The 22,166-nt window shown below is 37.5% G+C and overlaps 1 protein-coding gene across 1 annotated transcript in view; it reads left to right on the forward strand.

Moving 5' to 3' along the window:
* NKAIN3 (sodium/potassium transporting ATPase interacting 3) overlaps positions 1-22,166 on the forward strand; it is a 592,671-nt gene that overhangs the window by 316,537 nt on the left and 253,968 nt on the right. The window contains exons 2-3 of the mRNA XM_048212582.2: positions 2,179-2,316; positions 11,392-11,472. Of these exons, the coding sequence (XP_048068539.2) occupies positions 2,179-2,316; positions 11,392-11,472 (219 nt within the window). The remainder of the gene's footprint in view (positions 1-2,178; positions 2,317-11,391; positions 11,473-22,166) is intronic.

Below are 22,166 nucleotides of genomic sequence, written 5' to 3' on the forward strand. Positions count from 1 at the left end.
TAAATTTAATAGATATAGTGTCTCCAGGAAAGAAAGCAGATTTTCTAATAAGTGGTGTTAATTCAGCTTCTCTTTCATTATGTGTGTTTTCTTTAATATCATAAAAGAGAATGCTATCCATGCATCTTCTGACAGAAAAGAAAATGGATTTTTCTCTGTTTGAAAAGTTCACTTTAAAGGTTTTTGTGATGCGCGACAGCTTTCAAATAGGGTTGCTTTTCAGAATAAATTGCCTGCAGCTGCTCTTCAGGCTTTCTTTTTTATCTGAGCACATCCATCCTGTTTGGACATAAAAAACTGCATATTTACATCGCTGATGGGCCAATAAATAAAATACTGCATTTTTAGGGGAAGGTTCCAGGGAACTAATTAGAGTCCTGAACAGACAAACAGGGGATTGAAAACATGGTGCTGCTTCTTACCTTGCTCTGATTATTTTGCATTTTAGCCATTTCTGTGCATCCTCTCATTTGTGCGAGCAGGGGATGGTGACAGATCACTTGATGATCAGTAAATGCCCATGAAACGAATGTGGTTCTGGTGTGGTTGTCTTTAGGCGTTTGCTCGTTTCCCTTCTGCTCCACAGCTTGCTGAAGGTGAATTTTAACCAAGGTAAATTCAGCTTTCTGGTTGGAGGACATTTCTTTATGTCCAAGGAAATTAAAGCTATTCAGGCATACACCTGCCACATAACTGGAGAAATACCTAGGGTACCATTTTCATTTCAAATCTGTGGTTCCTAGTGCCATCAACATAGCTAATCGTTGAATCATTTTATTAGAATTACTATTTTATCAAAGTAAATCTAGAAAAATGCCTGAAATGTATAAAATTAGTGTCCAAATACAGCAGGTGGAACTATAAAATTTTAGATACAGAATACAATAAATATCACTTTAGTATGATAACGACATTATTGGCATTCACTGGACTATATGAAATTCATCTGTTTCATCAATCATACAGGAATTATTTAAGTGTATGTTTTAATACATTGTATAATTGATTAAAATATAATTGTATATAATGCAAATACAATAAACTGTTGCATGTCTGAAATTGTAATGGTACCATAATTTTTATTTCTGTATTCAAATTGGATTTTGCCTAATCTAGGATGAACTTTCATATAGGTATATGATCTCAATAAAATATGATCCAAAGGAATTATTTAACTTAGCTTTACATGGGAGCCGTGAGCCCAGAGCTAAATAAATCAGTAAGCTTCATTTTGAAAAAAGTCGTTAGTCATTGTCATCAATGATGGCCTAATGAAAGCAAAGAAACCAAACGTATTTGGTAATTTATGTTTCTTACAAGACAGCAGGGATGAGTAGATTTGGATTGTTGTTGTTGTTGTTGTTGTTGTTGTTGTTGTTTCCCAAAGCCATACTAGTTCTAGCATTCAAGCCTGTAGTTATTTTGTCCAAGTATGTTATACTAAGCCAATCATTTTACTTGAAAAATGATGGACTTAGGGGGCATCTGGGTGGCTTAGTCAGCTAAGCGACTGCCTTCAGACTCAGGTCATGATCCTAGGACTGTAGTCACATCAGGCTCCCGCTCAGTGAGAAGTCTGCTTGTTCCTCTCCCACTGCCCCTCCCCCCTTCTTCTGTGCTCTCTCTCTCAAATGAATAAATAAAATCTTTTGAAAAATGAGCAACTCAGGGTATCTGGGTGGCTCAGTTGGTTAAGCGGCTGTCTTTGGCTCAGGTCATGATCTCAGAGTCCTGAGATGGAGCCCCATGTTGGGCTTCCCCCTCAGCGGGGAGTCTGCTTCTTCCTCTACCCCTCCCCCCCCACTTGTGTTCTCTCTCTCAAATAAATGAATAAATAAAATCTTTTAAAAAATAATGAACTTATGTCATAGAATATGATACTCTAAATGATCTGCCTGGATTTTCTACTGAGAAAATGATTTAAGGAGTATATGTCAAGCTCTCCAGATAGGTTTAAAGTCTATTTGTACTTTCCAGCCTCAAAGTTACTTTAGCATACTTTCCGAGAGAAGCTGCATGAAACAGTACATGAAAGGGGTGTCACAACTCTAGTGATGATGATGTCCATAAGTGTGATTGAAATTGAATATGCAGACTTCTCTAGGCATGAGATAAGTATTAAAATGGTGTGACGATGCTTGGATTAGACACTAACGGACTCTCTTCGCTTTATTTTAGCTCTCAGCATTGGAGAGGCAAATCTTTGACTTCCTTGGCTTCCAGTGGGCACCAATTCTTGGAAATTTTCTCCATATAATAGTCGTCATATTGGGTTTATTTGGAACCATTCAGTACAGACCTCGATATATTGTGGTGGTAAGTTTTATTTTTATCCTGTCTCTAAGTGCTACAAAATTACTGAAAGAAGATTAATGAAATATTGTAAGTTGTTCCCTTGGATATGATGTGGCATTGCTGTTCGAGCCTTTAGGTATTGAATTCTGTTCGGAGATGATAATCTGAGAAAAATGACTCAGTGTATCTTTACAGTGAGAGCAAAGCAACATGAGTGTAAGTGTGAGACACATAGTCCGACACACCGTGTAACTGAATGCACGTTTCACAAGGAGATTTAAAACAGGGTTTGGATAGAGTAGGAAGTCTGGCTGTGGTCTAGATGTCATGACGAGACATAAATGTGCATTAACTGTCATTTCCACAGTAATGTCAGCAAACCTTCATATCCATAATTGTTTACTAACTGATAACAATAATATAATTTAATTTTAGTTGATTTAGGACATTACAAATACATGTACTGAAGGTTAGTTAGTACTCATCCGTAATGTATTTCATACTTTGAACATGTCTCCATTTTGTTAAGATAAATTTGAAATGTTAATTCCATACTCCAACTATACCAAACATGGTCAGCACACCCTCCATTGCAGGACAGTTTAATGAAGTGTGTACTGTGTTCCACAATTGAATGGAAGTTATTCACAGTAATTAGTTTTCTATAAAAAGAAGGCAGTATTTTAGGCTACATGTATAAGGTTTTGGGAAATAAGCCTATATAAGTGATTGTAGCTAGGAATAACATACCTAAAATACTCATTGAGCCTAAATAAATATGTAGTGTTCAGTAAGATTAGTGAGTATTTTCTTGCAATGAAGTGGCATTGCCTTACTAGAAGAAAACCATAGACTTAAACGTATGGCATCTTTCAATTTTGATTTAATCCAGGCACAACCATGGAAAGAATAAAGCTACACATCTTTCTGTGAATGCATGAATTCTCTATTTTGAATCTCAAAATTGGCTTTTTTTTAAATCTTTCCCCATATCACAGAGGTGAATGTAATTGGCCCACAGCTGACTCTGCACTCAAAATGGCTGCCCTGAGGCGTTAGGAGAGGTTGATCTCACTCAGCCAGCTGCAGGGGCTAAGCAATTTCTGCTTTGCTCTTCTTCTCCGCAAGGCAGCTGCTGCTAAGGCACTGTATAGTCTGCTAGAAGGGTGCCTCGTGGAGTTGGACTTGTAGCATAAAATGCTGCAATATGCATAGTACCAAACTATTACATTGGATTCTGTCTTCTAGTTTGTTGTTTTAAACACAGCACTTTTACTCACTAGAGACTTTTTATTTTATGACGTTGGTGTTCCGCAGAAGCCCCAAATGCCAGGTGGCTGTGAAACCAGTGGCCTCTCTGGAATGAAGCTGTTGGTACCCATCAGTGACATTACCGAGCCCTGGTGATTGCGCCCTCTCCACACTAGCTCTACACACTCTCACACAGTTACTGCCTTGGTTGAGGCCTCTGCCTTCTCTTTCTGGGATATGGACTTCCTGCCTGCTCTCAGCCTTCCTTCCTCCCAGCGTGTCCTTTGCATCTTTCCTAAATCACTGGCGTAAAACTCTTTGCTAGCTCTTAACAGGAGAAAATCTAAGCATATCCTTGGCTGACCACCTGACCAAGCACAGACCTCACAATCAGTCTGTCCTCCCTGCCTCCCTTCCTTCCTTCTCTCTGCTCCCTTCTTCCCTACTTTCTTCTTCTTTTTTTAATTGTATTTATTTAAGTAATCTCTACACCCTACACGGGGCTCAAACTCATGATCTTGAGATCAAGTCACACGCTTTTCTGACTGAGCCAGCCAGGCACCCCTACCTTCCTTCTTTCTTAACTTTCTCCCTCCTTTTCTTCATTAACTTATTCATTCAAACCCAATTTATTAGGTTTCTGGCATCTCTTTGTCATTGTGTCAAGTGTGGTCTATGTTGGTGATCAAATACAGACGGGGGATCTCTGGAGGCGCTGAAAGGACTGTGAAAGGGGCATGGGAAGGGTGATGGGCCAGAGCACAGGCCATGAAAGAGCAGAGTTTGCACACTTCAGCTTCCTGCACCCTCCTCCTACCTGCTTCTCCAGCCTCTTGCCCTTATAGCCTTGCCTTGTATATTTGAGCTCCAGCAGTGTTTTCTGTCTCTGGAGCACACTTCCTTTCTACCAAGCCCTTGAATAGTAGAACTCCTATTCTGTGTCTTGAGCATGCCTTATAATTTGTTCGCACTCCTTCCAGTCTTCACACTGGCCAGAGTTCTTTGAGAACATGGAATGTAATAGATGCTCAGTAAATACTTACTGTTTTCCCCATGTAGTTCCTTATTCGTTCAGAGTCCATTCACGATAGAACTGGCGTCACTTCTTTCTCTGGTGTCTTGTCTTTGCTTCCCTCACTCCCTTCTTCCATCTTGTGCATAGGAGGAGGTGGATTTAGATCTTTAAGAATCTTCAAGAAAAATCTATTGGACAAACAATCCATGTTTTCATTCATGTTGATTTTCTCTTTTAATTCAGATGCCAATCAAATTTCTACCATTTTTGTTTGTTTGTTTGTTTGTTTGTTTGCTGTCTTATTTAAGACTATATCCCAGGACAGGGAGAGAAAGAAAGCAATGAATTGGTGGGAAAGCCCTCTATACCAAAGATGTCGTTGGGTTTAATTTTCACAAATACCCATGGGTGTGTGTTAGCATCCTGAATTTTACAGACAAGGAAAGGTTAAGTGACCTACCCCAGGAACCCAGGTGGTTAAGTGGCAGAACTGGATGTATACCTGCCTCACCTCTTATTATTAGGTTTACGAAGCTGATTTATCATGATTATTATACTTTGCTTCACCACCAGATTCCAGATGATATGGTGGCTTTGCTGGTATAAATTTTGATATTGAAAATGATCCTGCCCCGCCGCCTCAGCCTCACAGAATACTTTTACCTGTGTGGAATTCCAGAGTACCTCTTGTTCTAACATGGGTATGAATTGTCCACTTGGGAGAAATGGTGGAAGAGTCATTAATCCGCAAGCATGGGAAATCTGTCCACAAGGAGTGCCTTTAATGGGAAGATGATGTTGTTGTTGGGAGGGTGGCTGGGCCGTGTTACCTTCTTCACACCGTACGCAGGCAGTTCATCCCTGAGTTGTTTCTGTGAATGCTTTGGATTGAATCCACCACTGGTGGCCTGGGATTAGTTCTAGTATGAAAAAGTTAGAAAACAAATACGGCATATGTCAGGTTAATCGAGGTGTGCCCCGGGAGGCACCAACTTTTCAGTGGCAGTGGGAGGAGTCCTGGATCAGAAATTCATTCTGACTTGTACTGAGCAGGGAAAGAGCTTTTTGATTGCAGGAGATTTTCTCTCCAACGCACCTGCAGTATTCTTAGTATTAGCCTCCTTTGTTGGCTGAAACAATCATCAATAATGCCGGTTAAATTTAATCCATTTCAAAGTAACACACATTTTAGAGCACTAAAACACAGATGGTGAGTTACTGCCATTTCTGACAACAAACTGGGTTTATCACAGCTGAATTTAAAGAATTAATCATGCTTATGAAAATGGGTATGGTAAAGGACCACGCAAAATAAGCTCTCCAAGGTCTATTGGCAAACTTCTAACTTCCTAGTGTGGAAAATCAACGCTCGTAGAGACTGTTCCTTTGCTTACTTCTTCTTGTCCTTTCTGCCTGCCCCACTCCCCTACCTCGGACCAGCTATGCTCAACTGTTGTGTTTTCCAAAGACCACATGCTGTTTCTTGCCTCCTCTGTTTGCACACACTACTTTCTACATGGAGTGCCCTATTCTCCTTACCTCTCAGAAGACTCTTAATAATGCTTCCACTGAATGGTCACCTCTTAGGAGACTTGCCTGAGCACCCCGCTCCAGGATAAATGCCTCCTCCTCTCTGCTCCCGTGGATCCTGGTGACACCTTCCACCCTAGCACTCCGCACAGCTATAACTATACTTCACTTCTAGCCTGTCTCGCTCCATTCACCCGTGTCCTCCTGGCGGGCTCATTGCTCCTACCCATTGCTATATTCTAGGTCTCTCCTGGTATGCATGGAGCTTTAAAGATGCATAATACTTGACGAACAAAGAATAAATGAATTAAAGGTATTGGATGAAATTATTTTATAGGATGGACTGGACAGTGATTTCTTATCTCAGAGCACACCTACAATAGTTCAATAAGAGAAACTGGCCTTACTGCCTTGTTGACCTCAATCTGAGCTCAGTAGAGAATTTACATGATATGTCCTGCTCTGCCTGCACCTACTACCATTGGCTGACTTACTACTCATTTTTTTTTTTCCAAGAAATAGAATGTTGTGGACTCTGGCCACTATATTTGAGGAGGTCCTATAGCAAAGACTATTAGAAAAATGCAGCCAAGTCACAAAACAAAAGAATAGTAATTCCACTCTGGATACTATCGCTGCTGATAAGGTGCAATTTGTTACTGCTATACTTACTTTTAGAACACCAAAACAATTTTGTCATCTGGTACTTTTTACTGATTGAAATTTATTTTAGCTTAGGTGCAAGGTGTAATATATATAGATATATAGATATAGATAGGTGCAAGGTGTAATATATATAGATATATAGATATAGATAGGTGCAAGGTGTAATATATATAGATATATAGATATAGATAGGTGCAAGGTGTAATATATATAGATATATAGATATAGATATATATTAGTGGATACCAAGGTCAGTTGTAGGGTTTGAATGCACCTTTTGTGTTTCTTTGACTGCAGACCAAATGAAGCAGAAGCATAAAGTAGTATTCTAGAATCAACTGTTTCCTCCTGTTTCCTCCTATATCAAATATTTTAAATCTTATGTAGAAATTCCAAAATGAGATTCTTGCCTAGAATTGTTTGAATCTTTATTATTTCATGGGCAGTAATCTGATTAAGCAGTTTTAAATTAATTTAAATGCAAAGGCATTAGCCAATTTAAATTTTTGGAATAAATACCAACTTTGGAAATTAACTCAAAACTGCTTTTAAAAATTAAAAAAAAAAAAACACGTTAATTTTCTAGGTCCACAGTTTAGTTATTGGAACTTTTATGCAAAAGCTCATGGGCAAACAATTAAGAACTTGTGTAATTTGAATTGTTACAGGAAAATTTCCCTGCTATGTCATCATAAACCTCCTTCCTGAGCTTCCACTCAGCGTGACAGTTAAGAGTGTCCATTTTCCATTTAATTGGTCCTATATTAAATCCCCTCCACCAATTACTAGGTGTGAAGACTTGGGACATTAATTTGCTTTATTTGTACCATGGTCAACTTCCTATGTAAAAATCTGACTCAGATTGTCTTTAAGAATTATATTATGTAATGTATGCGATTTGCTTAACATAACCTAACACAGAGTAAGTGCTTGGTAAATGATTGAACTGTTCAATATATCTTTTTTTTTTTTTTTTTTTTTTGCTTTCACTCTGCTTTTTTAGCCATTAAAATAAAGGGGATAGCACATTACTCTCTTAAAGTTCTTCTGGAAATAAATACTAGACTCCAGAAACTGTTAGAACAGTGAGTGAGCAAGAAGCCTACTTTTTTAAAATTTTAAGTCTAACATATTGTGCATAATACCGTATCTGATTGATGCACTTGTGAATAAATGATAAATGGCCTTTCTGGTAATTCGAAAACAAGTTCAGGAAGTAAAGATAATTCATGTTATAGACTAATTGCTCAATGAGAAATAGACTGCAAGACTTCCAAAATTCATTTCAATTAAAAAACACTGAAATATCTTTGTAAAACCATGAAATATTCAGGAAGCTACTTAGAACACACAGACATTTTTTTTCATCTTATAGGCTTTATCTATGCAAATTAGGATTTAAAATATGTCTACTGAACATAAGCAAAGTACAACAAGTAAATAGGTAGATAGCTAATTATACAGAGTAATTTTTTATATATATTGGGAAGTTGTTTTCTATACTGCAGGTGTATGTATCTGGATATGAGCATATAGGCATGCTCCATGATAGCCAAAAGGTATTTCTTTTTTTTTATTTATTATTATGATATATTAGTCACCATACAGTATATCATTAGCTTTTGATGTGATGCTCCATGATTCATTGTTCCAAAGGTATTTCTTAAATATGGAGTCATCTCTTGTAATTCTTATTTCAGTTGAATTATAAATAAAATGACCCATGTCAAAAAGAATACATGTATTAGGGCACGTGGGTGGCTCAGTAGGTTGAATGTCCGACTCGTGGTTTCAGCTCAGGTCCTGGTCTCATAGGTCATGGGACAGAGTCCCATGTCTGGCTCTGCACTCAGCGGGGAGTCTACTTGAAGATTCTCTCCCTCCGCCCCTCCCCCATGTGTGTATGTGCACTCTCTCTCTTTCAAAGAAATAAATAAATCTTGAAGGAAAAGAATGCATATGTTGTCCTAATGCTTCCTGCATAGATAAATGCCTGTGGATGTGTTTGTATTGCTAGAGATTTCTTTCCCTAGATCTCTATGTACAGACTTGTGTCTCCAGTGCAGTTTGAGCTATATAGTTTTCATCTCACAACAGTCCAAAATTCAGTCATACAAATAATTTTTGTCCTCAACAAACCCATATATCAGAAGAAAGAAGCTTACGATATTGCTTTTAAAAAACCATAACATTCATATCACGCATAACACATTAGTTGCAAAGTACAAAAGAAATTGTTATTCAAATACATTGCCAGTTGCAGAATTATATAAATGAAACTAATTTTTGGAAAACTGGTAATTTGGTGAATTGGTCATTTGATATTTTAGTTGCAAAATTTGATGGAGTATTAACTTTTAAATTATTCCGTGGTCCTTTGTCTAAGATCTTTTCAAATGAAGCTTATGACGTAATACTTAAGCATCTCATCTCTGGAGTCACATCATTAGAGTTCCTTGCCCAGCTGTGACACTACGTAGGTGACCAAATGATTACTCTCTTGCTTGGTTTAGTGTGATGGCTGAATAACTTGATCTGTATCAGGTACTTAGCACAGTACCAGGAACATAGAAAGTGCTTAACACAGTACTAGGAACATAGAAAGCAGCAGAGTAATAACTCATCTTATTGTTAGGAATTTAGCAGCTGACACGCGGAACCTGCTCAGCCTGATAATTTTATTTCTGAAAGTTCACAAGTGGCATGAATACACGTCAGTCACGGAGTCTGTGCTGTGATTTTTAAACAGATTTGTTTTATTAGGCATTTGTTGTAACAAGGAGTGGATGGTCTTTTCTAAAAGAATACTTAAGCATTTAAGTTCGCGGTCCTAATAATTAAGAATCGTATGGTTTTGCAATTACTTTTCCTTATTTCCTTATGTTAGTCTTACTTTCTTTTATGGCCTTTCCTTCACCTTTATCATTGGCTTTTTTCTCATGATTTAGTGGTCTACACTACTCTCTCATTCTAATAGACTCATAATTAGATTAATTTAGAATGAAAAATGTCAGATACCAGATGCCATCTTAAATTAGCAACAGCTTTAAAATTTGTTGTGGTTATTGTGACTTGATCAGTTTGCAAAAAGTATACGTTAAGATGAAGGTTAGCTATTTTCATTATTCATGGGAATATTTTGTGGTTTATAAAAAGTGTATTTCAAGTCACTTGGCACGTTTCTAAAACTGTCTAACTCCATTCATACCAGAAGACTTTACTAACAGAACATACTGGCAGCATCAACAATATCTACAAGTACCAAAAGCCTCACTGTATATTTTAATTTGTGTTAATGCTTTAATGTATTTGCCAGCTACTCTAAATTTCCAGTGATTTTGAAGCCTTAACTCATAATTATAACTGCATTATTCTTAATAACATAACAAAAGCAAAACCCCTCTCCAGAAAGAAACAAGATGTATAATGTGACATCAAATATAACCAGTTATAGAACTTCGCACCTACATGAGATTATATTGAAAGCCTTTTAAAAATCATAAGTGACAGAAAGACACAAAATGTAAATTAAATTTTATGAATGGTTGAAATCTTCTGATAAGGTTTCCAATAGGAACATGGCTATTTTACACAGTGTTTAAAATTCATAATCTTATTATTTGAGACAGCATAGAATAAGCTAATGAAGTGATTTCAATCATTATTTTAATTTGACTGACAAAAAGCAGTGACTTAATTAGTATGTCTGTTTAAGAACTTAAGAATTCATAGATTTTTGTGGTTGAGTAAAATGAATGAGAAAACTGTTGTATTGCGTTCCCAGCATAAATTCCGTCCTCAGTCAGCCAAACTATTCCATACGTCAGTTCTATATCTCAGTTTCTTCATCAGTGACTGGGTGCGTTGTGCCCTAAGACCCTCTCCACTGATGAGTTTTGATCTAAGGCTACCTTAATTCACACTGACCAATACTCTCAAGGAAGGCATTTCCTAATACATAAGACACTAATAAAACCAATTAATCCATAAGGTGAGCGTGTTTAGAGCCCCTTGGATGTGATTGGAAGGCATTTTCCCATTATGGAAATCTGTCATTTATTTGCTCATTCTTAACCCTATTTCTTAATTCTTGTGTTTTTTAAAAATATTTTATATGAGTGCATTGGAGGCATACACACTCCACTCATAAAAATAGTTCAACAGGAAAGTTTGTTAATTTTACTCCAAACATCCATTTTCAAACATGATCTTCATTCAGAGATATGGAAGTGCTGAGTTTTGACTAACATTCCTAAAAATTTGACTGGTTAATATTATAACTAAAAGATAGATAACCCACAGAAAATTTGCATAATTATATTCTCTGGAAAAGCTAATACTCAGAAAACAGAAATCAAGTCAGCACTTGGATTTAACTTTATCTGCAAGCCAGCAAAGCACTTTAAAAATAAATCTAGCTTTATTGGCATCTACTGAAAGCCAAAGAAACTATTGGATTTTTAATTTCTAGATCTTAGGGGACCTCATAAGGAGCACTCTTTTCTGAGCGCGCCCTGCTTCTTCCCAGAAGACTTAGACTTATTGACATTTTTATTATTGATTTATTTAGTATACGTGCCTTTCATCTCTACATTTTTTCTTCTCTTTCTCCGCCTTGCCCCCTTTCTCTCTAGTACACAGTATGGACTGCCCTCTGGGTCACCTGGAATGTGTTCATTATCTGCTTTTATTTGGAAGTAGGTGGACTCTCTAAGGTAAGTTTATCATGCTTTTAAAGCACACTTTATAAAGAGGACACTAATAAATAATTATTATGACTATATATGTGTGTGTATATATATATACATACTATATATATATACATACTATATATATACATACTATATATATACATACTATATATATATATAGTGTGTGTGTGTGTGTGTGTGTGTGTGTGTGTGTGTGTGTATGGGGGGGAGAGAGACGGTAATCTAAGTAACATTACAAATGTTACTTAGTCACCAAAAATAAGTTCGGATACTGATCAGGATAGAATGATCTTGGGAGCGTGTTCATTTAATGGAACTACAAAACTATGGCTTTATGGTTCAGTTTGTTAAATTGTAGTGGAGCTCAGCTTCCAGTATAGCCTCGTGTCCAGTTTAAAAAGGCCTAATGTCACAGTGACAACAGCCCCAAATGTTAAGTGAAAAGTGGTTTTGAACATTCTTGTAATTTAAAGCGGAAATGGAGATTAATGAAAATGTTAATGTAATAAATATGAATAGCGAGTTGCTGTCTTTGCTTCAGTATTAATTCTGGAAAAAAAAAGAAGTTTGACAAAGGTTGAAAGCCTTATATGTGTAAGTGGAGATACATTTACTAAGAACTAAGTGCATCTTGAAATTCTGCTCAGACAGAAGAGAGTTGTCTTAATGCAATGTGTTACCATGTTACATCCTCCTGCTACATGTTACATGTTACACGTTACCAGCCTCATTTCTGTCTGCCTACAACTAATGTCAGCAGATCACACAATTTCCACTGTGGCTCCTGCAGAACCAGGTTTTGATTGCCATCCCAATGTAAGAGCATTTTGGGTAACGTTTCTAGCTGTGTTTCGCATACATTTTTCTCATAAACCAGCACAATTTTTACTTGTAGAAATCATAGAGAAGAAATGGAACAGTGTAATTACAAAAAGAATAAGAAAGCTATAGTTTTGTTGTTGTTTTGTTTTTTTTTCTTTTTTTAGATTTCTCATTATCAACTCTATGTGTGCTAACTTATTCTATCGTATTGTCATCTGAAAACTTCTAAGTAACATACTGATCTTCTACTAACATTTGCGGTTTCAGATCTTAGAAAATTTGCATTGACCAGCACAGACTCTTAGAATTGTTAGGCTCCATTGAAGTCCATAGGGTAACAAAGAATGTTTGATTCAGCTGAGCAGCAAAAATCCCTGAAGGATTTTCCCCGGAACCTCCAGAGGTGGTTACTCTTTATTCTACGCTATCATAACTTTATAATTAGGACTTGTCATCATTTTCTCACATTGGCAAATGTGTACGGGAGCCAAAAATGACATTTCTAATACTGACTTTTATACAAATGCACAAGCACCGACCTTTAGTATCTGTGCCGTTAATCACATTTTACCTCTAATTTTTAAGACAGAAAAAAGTACTTAAATCAGCGCCTAGTTATCTTCTGTAACACGTAGGTTATAAAGTAATTTTAAATTGCAAATTTTATGACTATAACAATTGAGAATAATAAGTTAAGTATAGCATTTTTCAAACCATGGCATTTTGTATCTTGTAATTTGGATGGTCTTTTTAAATTGTTACTGTGCTGGGTAGTAATTCTCTTCTATTTTCTTCCATATAAATCGATTTTTTGGAAAAAAAAAATTAGACCAGAAGAAATTTGTCCTTTGGAATTGGTATCATGGTGTGCTAAAAGAAAACTGAATATCAAATCCTAATTCTTTCACTCGAATCTTGTCTTTAGTACTTACTAACTACCGGCCCTTAGGCAAATCATTTAACCATGCTAAGTCTCTGTGACATATAAAAATGGGATCAGTTTGCCAACAAATGGTAGTAGTAATCAACGCTTGTTGGGTATGAAGCATTGTTTTAAGCACATCATTTATGGTAACTCAGGTAAGCTTCAAAACAACCCTATGAAGTGATAAGAAAATAATAATAGCAGTCGTTTGTTCCATACTGGCCTGTTTTCCCTCCGCTGCACAAGGCTACTTTTGTGAACTGCTTTTTGTAACTGCTTTTCTAATATCAGTATGCCTGTCAAGGGTTTTTTCTTTCTCATTTCTTTGGGTGCAAGGTTAAAAACGATGGATATACTAGTCCCAGTCACTCATTTTATTATGCATTCAAATGCTATTAGGCAATCAACCAAGTATTCTAGGTCGTTAAAAGGATAGATGACTCCAAAGTGAGCATCCTAAAGATTTTCTTTTGTTCTCCTTCTATTAACTGTCTCAAAGGCGGGTAACATTTCCCTGGGTAGCCACAGTTTAGCCTCAGTTGCAATCTGTAGGAAATTTATTCTGAAAACTCGAGCAGAGTTAAGGACGCTTGACAAACCCAAGCACCTCTGCGATCCTTTGAGGTTGGACTCCAGTTCTTATTAGAAATTCCTTGTCCATATATGCTGGTATGTACTTTTTTAGAGCTCTCTCTATTTCTTGCTAGTTCGTGAAGGCATTTCTTGGCATTACCCACTTGGATAGATTAATAGAAGTCTCCTTTGGCCCTCCAAGTGCCCAAAATATCCATTCTAAAATAACAGATCTTTTGCCAAAACTGGATTCAGATTAATTTCCACAATATCTCTATTTGGTGATATTCCAGTGACGGGAACCACGTAATCATTCTTATTAACTATTAGTGCACATTATTGTGGGCATAAACAATTATACATTTGGCCTGTTATGGGGATTCTTGATCCCCACATCCAGATACTCCTTTCCTTTTCACCTCATCTGCAGTCAGCCCTGCATCATGTGTTTGTCACTGGTCTTGAGGGTCCTGATTCTCCTCAGATCTTCCAGAACTTGAAGGAAATGGCTGTATTGTTTTTAAGGAAATGGGTACATGTATGGTGAGGTCAGGGATGGTTACAGGTCTGCATTTATATAATCTCCTGGAGCCTCAGTTTCCTTTGGAGGAAAACCACAGCAGTAATTTTACAGAATTGTTGAAAGAATTAAATAAGATGATGCCTATGAAGGACTTAGAAAGGATCTTGGCAGAGAGCGAGCTTTCAGTAAATAGTGGTTCTCATAATTGCCATCGACATCATCATCTTTATTATTATTGAAGAAATTAGCAGATATCATGATTCTCATCCTGAAACCTTCAGGACATATATTTATTACTATGCAAGAGCTGTAACAGGAAAAAATGTAGGACTGAGTGACTTGTTTAAAAAATATGTAACAGTCCCTTGTGGTAGGACCTCCGATCTGCATATTAACTTCACAGCTGTAACACTATTAATTAAATCCTTTCCTTCAACATGTAAATGGCTTTTCTGAAATACTTCTGCAGCTAGATTCTCCTGGTGTTCCTACTGTTCCCCCTGGGAGAACTTTATGCATCTTCGGAAGTCTCTAAGGCTGTTTTTCTGCCACAGTTTAAGATCACCCAGGGCACAATTAATAAGTTATTTTTGCTTCTTTGGAGGTTGCAAGACTTGAAATCATTTTTTCCTCCCTAGGAATCCATTCAGAATGTAAATATGAAAACTCAATCCATTTGCTACATTCAAAGAGACTGAAAAATAAGAGACGTTGAGAAATCAAGGTGTACTTTCTTTTTAACGCCAAAGGAATTTAAGCTAATGTCTTATGCAATGTTCCTGCTTACTCTAAAGGTACAAACTTCCAGCTAATATTCTTTTTTTTTAATAATAACTTTTTATTATATTATGTTAGCCACCATACAGTACATCCCTAGTTTTTGATGTCAAGTTCCACGATCCAGCTAATATTTCTTCTAATCACCTTTTCTCGAAAGGTGTGTGAAACATACACATTGTGACCCTAGAGAATTTTGAGTGTGTCCCATTTTCATAGAATTCAGAATGTGCATGACTGTGCAAGAGCATAATTTAGACAGAAAAATAAATATAAACAAGTTCTATAAATATCTTATTCATCGGCTGCTTTGATCAAGGGGCCTTTCAAAAACTTATAAACTAGGGGTGGGGGAGAGAGAGAGACCAATCCTTGCTGATTTCTACTCCCTATGGGTGCTTTACATTGCCTTCACACAAAAGGAAACCTACCTTCATTTTTCCCCCTTCTATATCATGTTTTAATAACTGTACTTTTCCCAGTGTGACCTTATTTATAGATATTTTGATTCTTAAGAAAATTTAAGCCATTTCCCCCAATGGCAATAATAGCACTCTCTCTGTTCTTTTTTCTTTTTTTCTTTTTTTTTTTTTTTTTTTTTGACTTAAACTTGTCACCATTTCATACATAAGGGTCCTCTTCTCTTGTGAGATTCTTCAGTTGAATATTTCACCTGAGCGGCCAGGCAAGATCAATGAGATAATTCTTCTTTTCAAGGCTCGTTCTTATTACCTAGCCTGAATTGTTCCTCTGTACTCACTGAAAAAATTCTCTTTCTTACTCAAGATTCATTTTCCTTCAAGGTTGAATTCTTCCACTAACTGTGGCTTTGGACAGGCACTTTCAAGTAGAAAACTTTTCAAATCAATTCAGAGTTATGTACAGAAGCAATTGCTTAGGAAACAGAACTTCGCTTTCCTTCAGCTGTTTACAATCCATCCATTACTTCTTATAAACAGTCTAAATATTTTTGTCTCGAAGAATTCTTTTTTGGATGACAGTTACAAACTAAATCAATGATGTATAGTATATTTCTTTTTTTATTTAAATAAAAATGCAACTTACTGAATCTAACAGTGAATATTGGACTTATGTTTATCTTTTCCTTTTCATGATCTCTTCCTACCTGGATATTTTTCAAAAGGAATCTTGAAATAGGATGTTTATAGAGGGGTGAAGCTAGGGCACGAAATATCTTTATTTGAGAATCATGTAGCAGCAAACGATACAAGAGCATCCTAGAAACCCAGCAAAACTAGGCCTACATTTGGAACTACAAGAATGGTATCCTGTTTACTCTATCAGGAAGTAAATGTCATATCTATATCAATGAGACACTTTGGGAAAATGCATAAACTCTTTCAGCTCACTAGAATAACAAAGTATTTCAGGATCTGAATATATTGTTATATACATATCCTGCTATCCAGAAAGAATGTTTTTGTCTGTAATATTGACTGGGGTAGGGGAAGATGGAAGTGGTGGCGGCTATCTACCCAGTTATTAAGGACTAATAAAGGAAGAACCATCACAATCTGCTTCCAGGCATTAAATTGATATAAGACCCAAAGACTTGCAAATGTTTATTTTTATGTTTGGTTCCTTGTGTTTCATTCATCTTTTATGTCTAAACCCTTTTTCTCCAAAATAATACAACTATGTTTTTTTTTTAAATAGCAGAACAGCATAAATATAGTTATACATTTCTTATCCCAAAAGATTTAAGCTATACTTTTTCCTTCGGCATAGATCTAAGTGAACACAACTTCTTAAAATAGCATCTTCAGGGCCCTTCTTTATATGGGAAAATCATGGTTGTTCCCTTCTTTTCTATATAAAGAAAATTATAACCCAGTTTAAACTTAGTACTTTATTTTTCATAAATTTCATCAAATGCAAGTGTTTTAAAATATTTGCTCTAAAAATATAATTTGCCCCTATGTTAGAATCCAATGACATATAGAAACTTTACTGCTAAATAAATGCTGCGGGGGTGGGGGGTGGTAGGAGTTTTGAATCAGAAATTTGTGTGATAATCTTATGCCCTTCTGTAGAGGTTCAAATAGGTTTTTTCCCCCCAAAATCAGATAGATGTATTATTCTATCAACAGTAGCTCTATTGCTGTATGACTAGAGTAACTGTATTGAACAAGGCCCAGGCAAATATAATTGGAAAACTACACAGAAGTTTTGTTTTGTTTTTTTTTCTTTGTATTTTATAGTTTATTCATCTTCTTACAATGAAAATATTCCTGACATCAATTTTTAAAGAAAGGTGAATGTGGTACCTGTATAGCTAGTTTATTATCTCAACTCATTGGATTATTTCTTTAGAGTGAACTATCTCTTAACTATTTTGTCTCAAATGCTATTTCCATTCCCTATTACCTTGTGTATGGATTCTGTAATAGGTTTGGTCATTAAACATTAGTATCATGTCTGATTCAAACTGCTGAGCGCTCACCAGAGCTGACCGTCTTAAGGCCTTCACATACCCCTCTCTCCTCCCTTCTTGTGACTCTGTTCCTCTGGGAGAGCAGACAGGAAGTAGTCAACTGCTTCCATCACCATCCTATAGCTGATGGTGGAGGTCGTAGAGATTCTGACCTCATGCTGGCCTTAGTCTTTCCAGCTTCTTAGCAGCCTCTGCCGATGTGACAATCTTCAAATATGCCTAATTCTCCTTAAATTTGATTAAATGATTTTTATTTTTTAAATGATTTTATTTATTCATTTGAGAGAGGGAGAGAGCAGGGGGTGGGGGTTGGGGAGGGAGGGCAGAAGGGAGAAGCAGCCTCTGGGCTGAGCAGGGAGCCTGACACAGGGCTCCAACCCAGAACCCCAGGATCATGACCTGAGCCACCCAGGTGCCCCTAAATAATATTTATTTTCAATAAATCCATAATTATTCTAATAGATGTAATTTGTTAAGCCACGGGTTACGTAAGTTAGGCCATTCTGTGTTGACCATGCTTGCTGAATTTCCAGATAAACATTATCGTCAAGAACACTTCGGTGCTGCAGAGAAACCACACTTTATAGCTTATATGCAAATGCTTTGCTCTGTTTGTAAAGACAATTTAAAGTAGCTACTGCAGAATTTTTGATGCAGGCAGTTGAACATAAGACCATTTTAGAACAATGTGTAGAATGAATAGAACATGAGTAAATGCCATTAAGATCGTGGAATTTCTTGCTGTGATGTTAATTAGTTTGTTTTGAAGACACAATCTCTTTGTTATGAAATGTCAATTAAGAGTACAATCCTGGTGATGAAGAATTTCAGGTGACATTTTCAGTGTTCACAAGACTAAGAAGAGAGCCTGATTACTTGCATATATTTACTTTTTGAAAAACCAGAATAGCAGCATATACCGTGGTTAGTTTTATAAAATAAAAGAACACCCCACAGCCAAATTATAACTAATGAACATTAAGCTCAAGGGCCCCATACAAACAGAGGAGCCTGTGATAACAATTACTCAACTCTCAGATGAAGGCAATCACAAGTCATTTACACGCTTTGTATCAAATTCTCCTATGTAACCTGTAGGGGGACATCACAGATAACAGCAATAATATCTAAAATGTTCTCTTTGCACAGACAAAGTTTCTCTTGTGCTGTGATGGTATGAGGAATTATGGGCCTGAAGCCTCAGACCAACTGGGGTCTTAAACACAAATGGCCCTAGGGGCGCCTGGGTGGTTCAGTCAGTTAAGCGGCTGCCTTCTGCTCAGGTCATGATCCCAGGGTCCTGGGATCGAGCCCACATTGGGCTCCCTGACCAGTGGGGAGTCTGCTTCCCTCTCTCTCTGCCTCCCCCCCCACTTGTGCTCTCTCTCTCTGTCAAATAAATAGATAAAATCTTTAAACACACACACACACACACACACACACACACACACACATACACACAGCACACAAGTGGCCCTAAAAGTATCTGTGCATCAATTTGTCATGGCAGCCACTGGAAACCCAGTGTTATCCTACCCGCTGCCATGGCACAAGAGTTCTGGATCCCTGGCTCAGAACAATAAGGAAATCAAACCAGATATATAGGAGAAGATGTGAAAAAAACAATTGGCCAGGAGATTAGTGTCAAAGATGAGAAGTGGGAAGGGAGGTATGTTTTGCTTTCTCTTGATGCAGGGAGCACTAACAGAATGACAATTCAGAAATTCTTGTAATGACATGCTCTTTAGTAGGAAGGTCCTGTCTGGAAGCCCTAGGAGAGAATCTTTTTGTCCTCTTTTCCAGTCTCTAGAGGCTGCCAACGTCGCATCTTCCATTGTCAAACTCAGCAATGGCAGTTCGAATCCTTCTCATTTCGACACCTCTCTGATTTTTGGCTGCCAGGAAAAGTTCTCAACTGTTAAGCACCATGTGATTAGATTAGGCCCACCTGGATAACACAGGTTAATCTCAGCATATCAAGGTCCTTCACTTCGATCACATCTGCAAAGCCCTTTTGCCATGAAAGTTACCATATTCATAGGTACCAAGGATAGGACAGGGAGATATTTGGGGGCCATTATTCTGCTAGCACAGTGGTGGTAGCCATCTTGGACTACGAGGTGACCCTGAGGATGTTAACCATGAATGAGAAAAATAGAATAAAAAGTAAAAAGGAGCCTTGGGAATCTAACAACTCTGGAGTTTTCATACTACCCTGAGCTGCCTATGACCAGAATTCTTTTATAATAGAAAATGTGTTTTGGGGCTTGATATATACAGCTGAAAATAATGTCTAACTAATCACATGTAAGTCTACAGATAATTTTACGTAGTTTTTACTTAGTTCAAAACACTGTGCCAGGCACTAGGGCTATATTCAGTTCTTGCCCTCATAAAATGTTCTGTGTTGTAGGAAAGACAGACAGTAAATGAGTAACAACAAGAAAATGTAATCACTATTATGATCATGAAGGAAAAAGAGCAGGGAAACAGAGCAGGGAATATAGGCTTCACCAGGATCAGAGAAGGTTTCCTAAGGAAGATGGGATGAGGATTGGACCCACTCAGTGAAGAAGAGCATTACAAGTACTAAGCTGACCTTCACCAACACAGAGGCTGTTACTGACATACCATAGGTGAAAAACATGCTTTGAGTTTTAAAAATCTCCTGAAATGAATTTGCATCTATCCACCCACCTCCATCCCACACTCTTTTCTCTGTCTCTCTTCTGACCATTGGACGTTGGTGAGACAACTCCGTGGAATTACAGGCATCAGAGCCAAGGTCACTACCTTTGGGAGGTGGTCTTGTAGGGACATGCTGTAAACAAGGGAGCTAGCAAGTTACAGACCGTGACTACTGGCAATATCTGTCCAGGCAGGCGTAGTCAGGAGAAAATGCCAGGCTGTTGGGAATCCCTTGAAGATGATATGAAGTTAATTTCCCTGTGCATTAGTAGAAAAACGTGTTCCTCAAATATCAGACCTCCACACTGCACAACTGCACTATTTAGTTTAGAGCCAGTACTGATTCAAAAAGTATTTCAAGGAAGGGTAAATATGCTTCCTGAAAAATCCCATGTCTTCTGCTGAAAGACAAATGGTGTTGAATTAAGACCCCTTTTCCAAACAAGCACTCTATCCCCACATTTATTTTAGCAAAAATTCAATTCGATTGAGCTGTCTGGGGAGTTGATTTTACCCTGTTTCCAGAACAATGGACAATGGTTTGATGTCATCATTCCTAAGTGGTCCATCTGATGTTTTAGTTTGCACATATAACTCATCATTTTTTTCCTGCCCTGTAATGATAGAATTACTAGAGAAAACACTTCCTCAGTATATTGGAAGTATAAGGGGTTATTAAGGCTATTTTAAGTATTAGTGTGAGAAAATATTCTGTCCTGCTTCAGGACAGCATAGGAAGCAGAAATGCTGGTTGTGGGGTGCCTGGGTGGCACAGCGGTTAAGCGTCTTCCTTTGGCTCAGGGCGTGATCCCGGCGTTATGGGATCGAGCCCCGCATCAGGCTCCTCCGCTGGGAGCCTGCTTCTTCCTCTCCCATTCCCCCTGCTTGTGTTCCCTCTCTCGCTGGCTGCCTCTATCTCTGTCGAATAAATAAATAAAGTCTTTAAAAAAAAAAAAAGAAATGCTGGTTGTGCAGTGAGTTGTGCTCACCATTAACTGAGATACTAAGTGAGACAAAGAGTATTACTATTTCCTGCATGCAATTAATCGTATATGCAGGGAACGTGAATTTCTCTTCAATATAAAAAGGCAGGCAGGCTACTGGTCCCTAATCAATGACAGTCAGAAGAGCCTAGACATTGGGTGATCTGATGAATAATTTAAGCCTGATTTGTTAACTGTGCAGAAGTGAAGTTAGCCTTGCAGGGGAGACACATTGTCAATTGCCAGCAATTTACTATGTTTTTGAAAACCACAGGCAGCAATTTACAGAAAAGATTAGGCCAGTTACTGTACACGTGTGACATTTTCTTGATTTAAGATGTCATCCTGAAAGCTGTTAACTGACAACTGGAGTTTGGAATGAGGTTATAAAGTTTAGTAAAGAACTGCTTTTATCTAAGAATCTCTAGGTTTCTGCTCTGGGAGACCCCTGAATGCACACCTCCTGCTGGGATTAACCCGACGTATGCAAATGAGCCCTGTCAGAGAGGGTGATGCTTCTCTCGGAACCATTAAGCACCTTTGCATGACTCAGTCAGTGCTCTAATGCACTGGCTCGTCCAGGAGAAAGCTTGGTGATGGGCCTTTATTTCTTGGAGAAGAAATCGTTGTCCATATATTTCTTCAGTCCTGTGCCATCTGGGAGGTATAATCATCTTCAGCCTGTACCAGGAGTTTGCTTTACAGTTCTTCATAAGAAGCCGATTAAAGGAAAATCTCCTTTTTATTACTGTAATTTCTTTCCCCTTCTTTACCCTTTGGGGATTAAGTCAGTAACAATAATTTCTTCATATTAGAACTTGTAAAAAAGTGAAATGAAGGTAGTCTTTGCTTCCAGAGGAATTTGAAACTCTCAAGTATCCTGAAGGATGATTTCTATAGGAAGAATTTCCACGAAGTAGTGTCTCATAGTTTAAACGTGATAAAATATAA

The sequence above is a fragment of the Ursus arctos genome, unplaced genomic scaffold (genome assembly GCF_023065955.2).
Source record: "Ursus arctos isolate Adak ecotype North America unplaced genomic scaffold, UrsArc2.0 scaffold_6, whole genome shotgun sequence".
Classification (NCBI taxonomy): Eukaryota; Metazoa; Chordata; class Mammalia; order Carnivora; family Ursidae; genus Ursus; species Ursus arctos.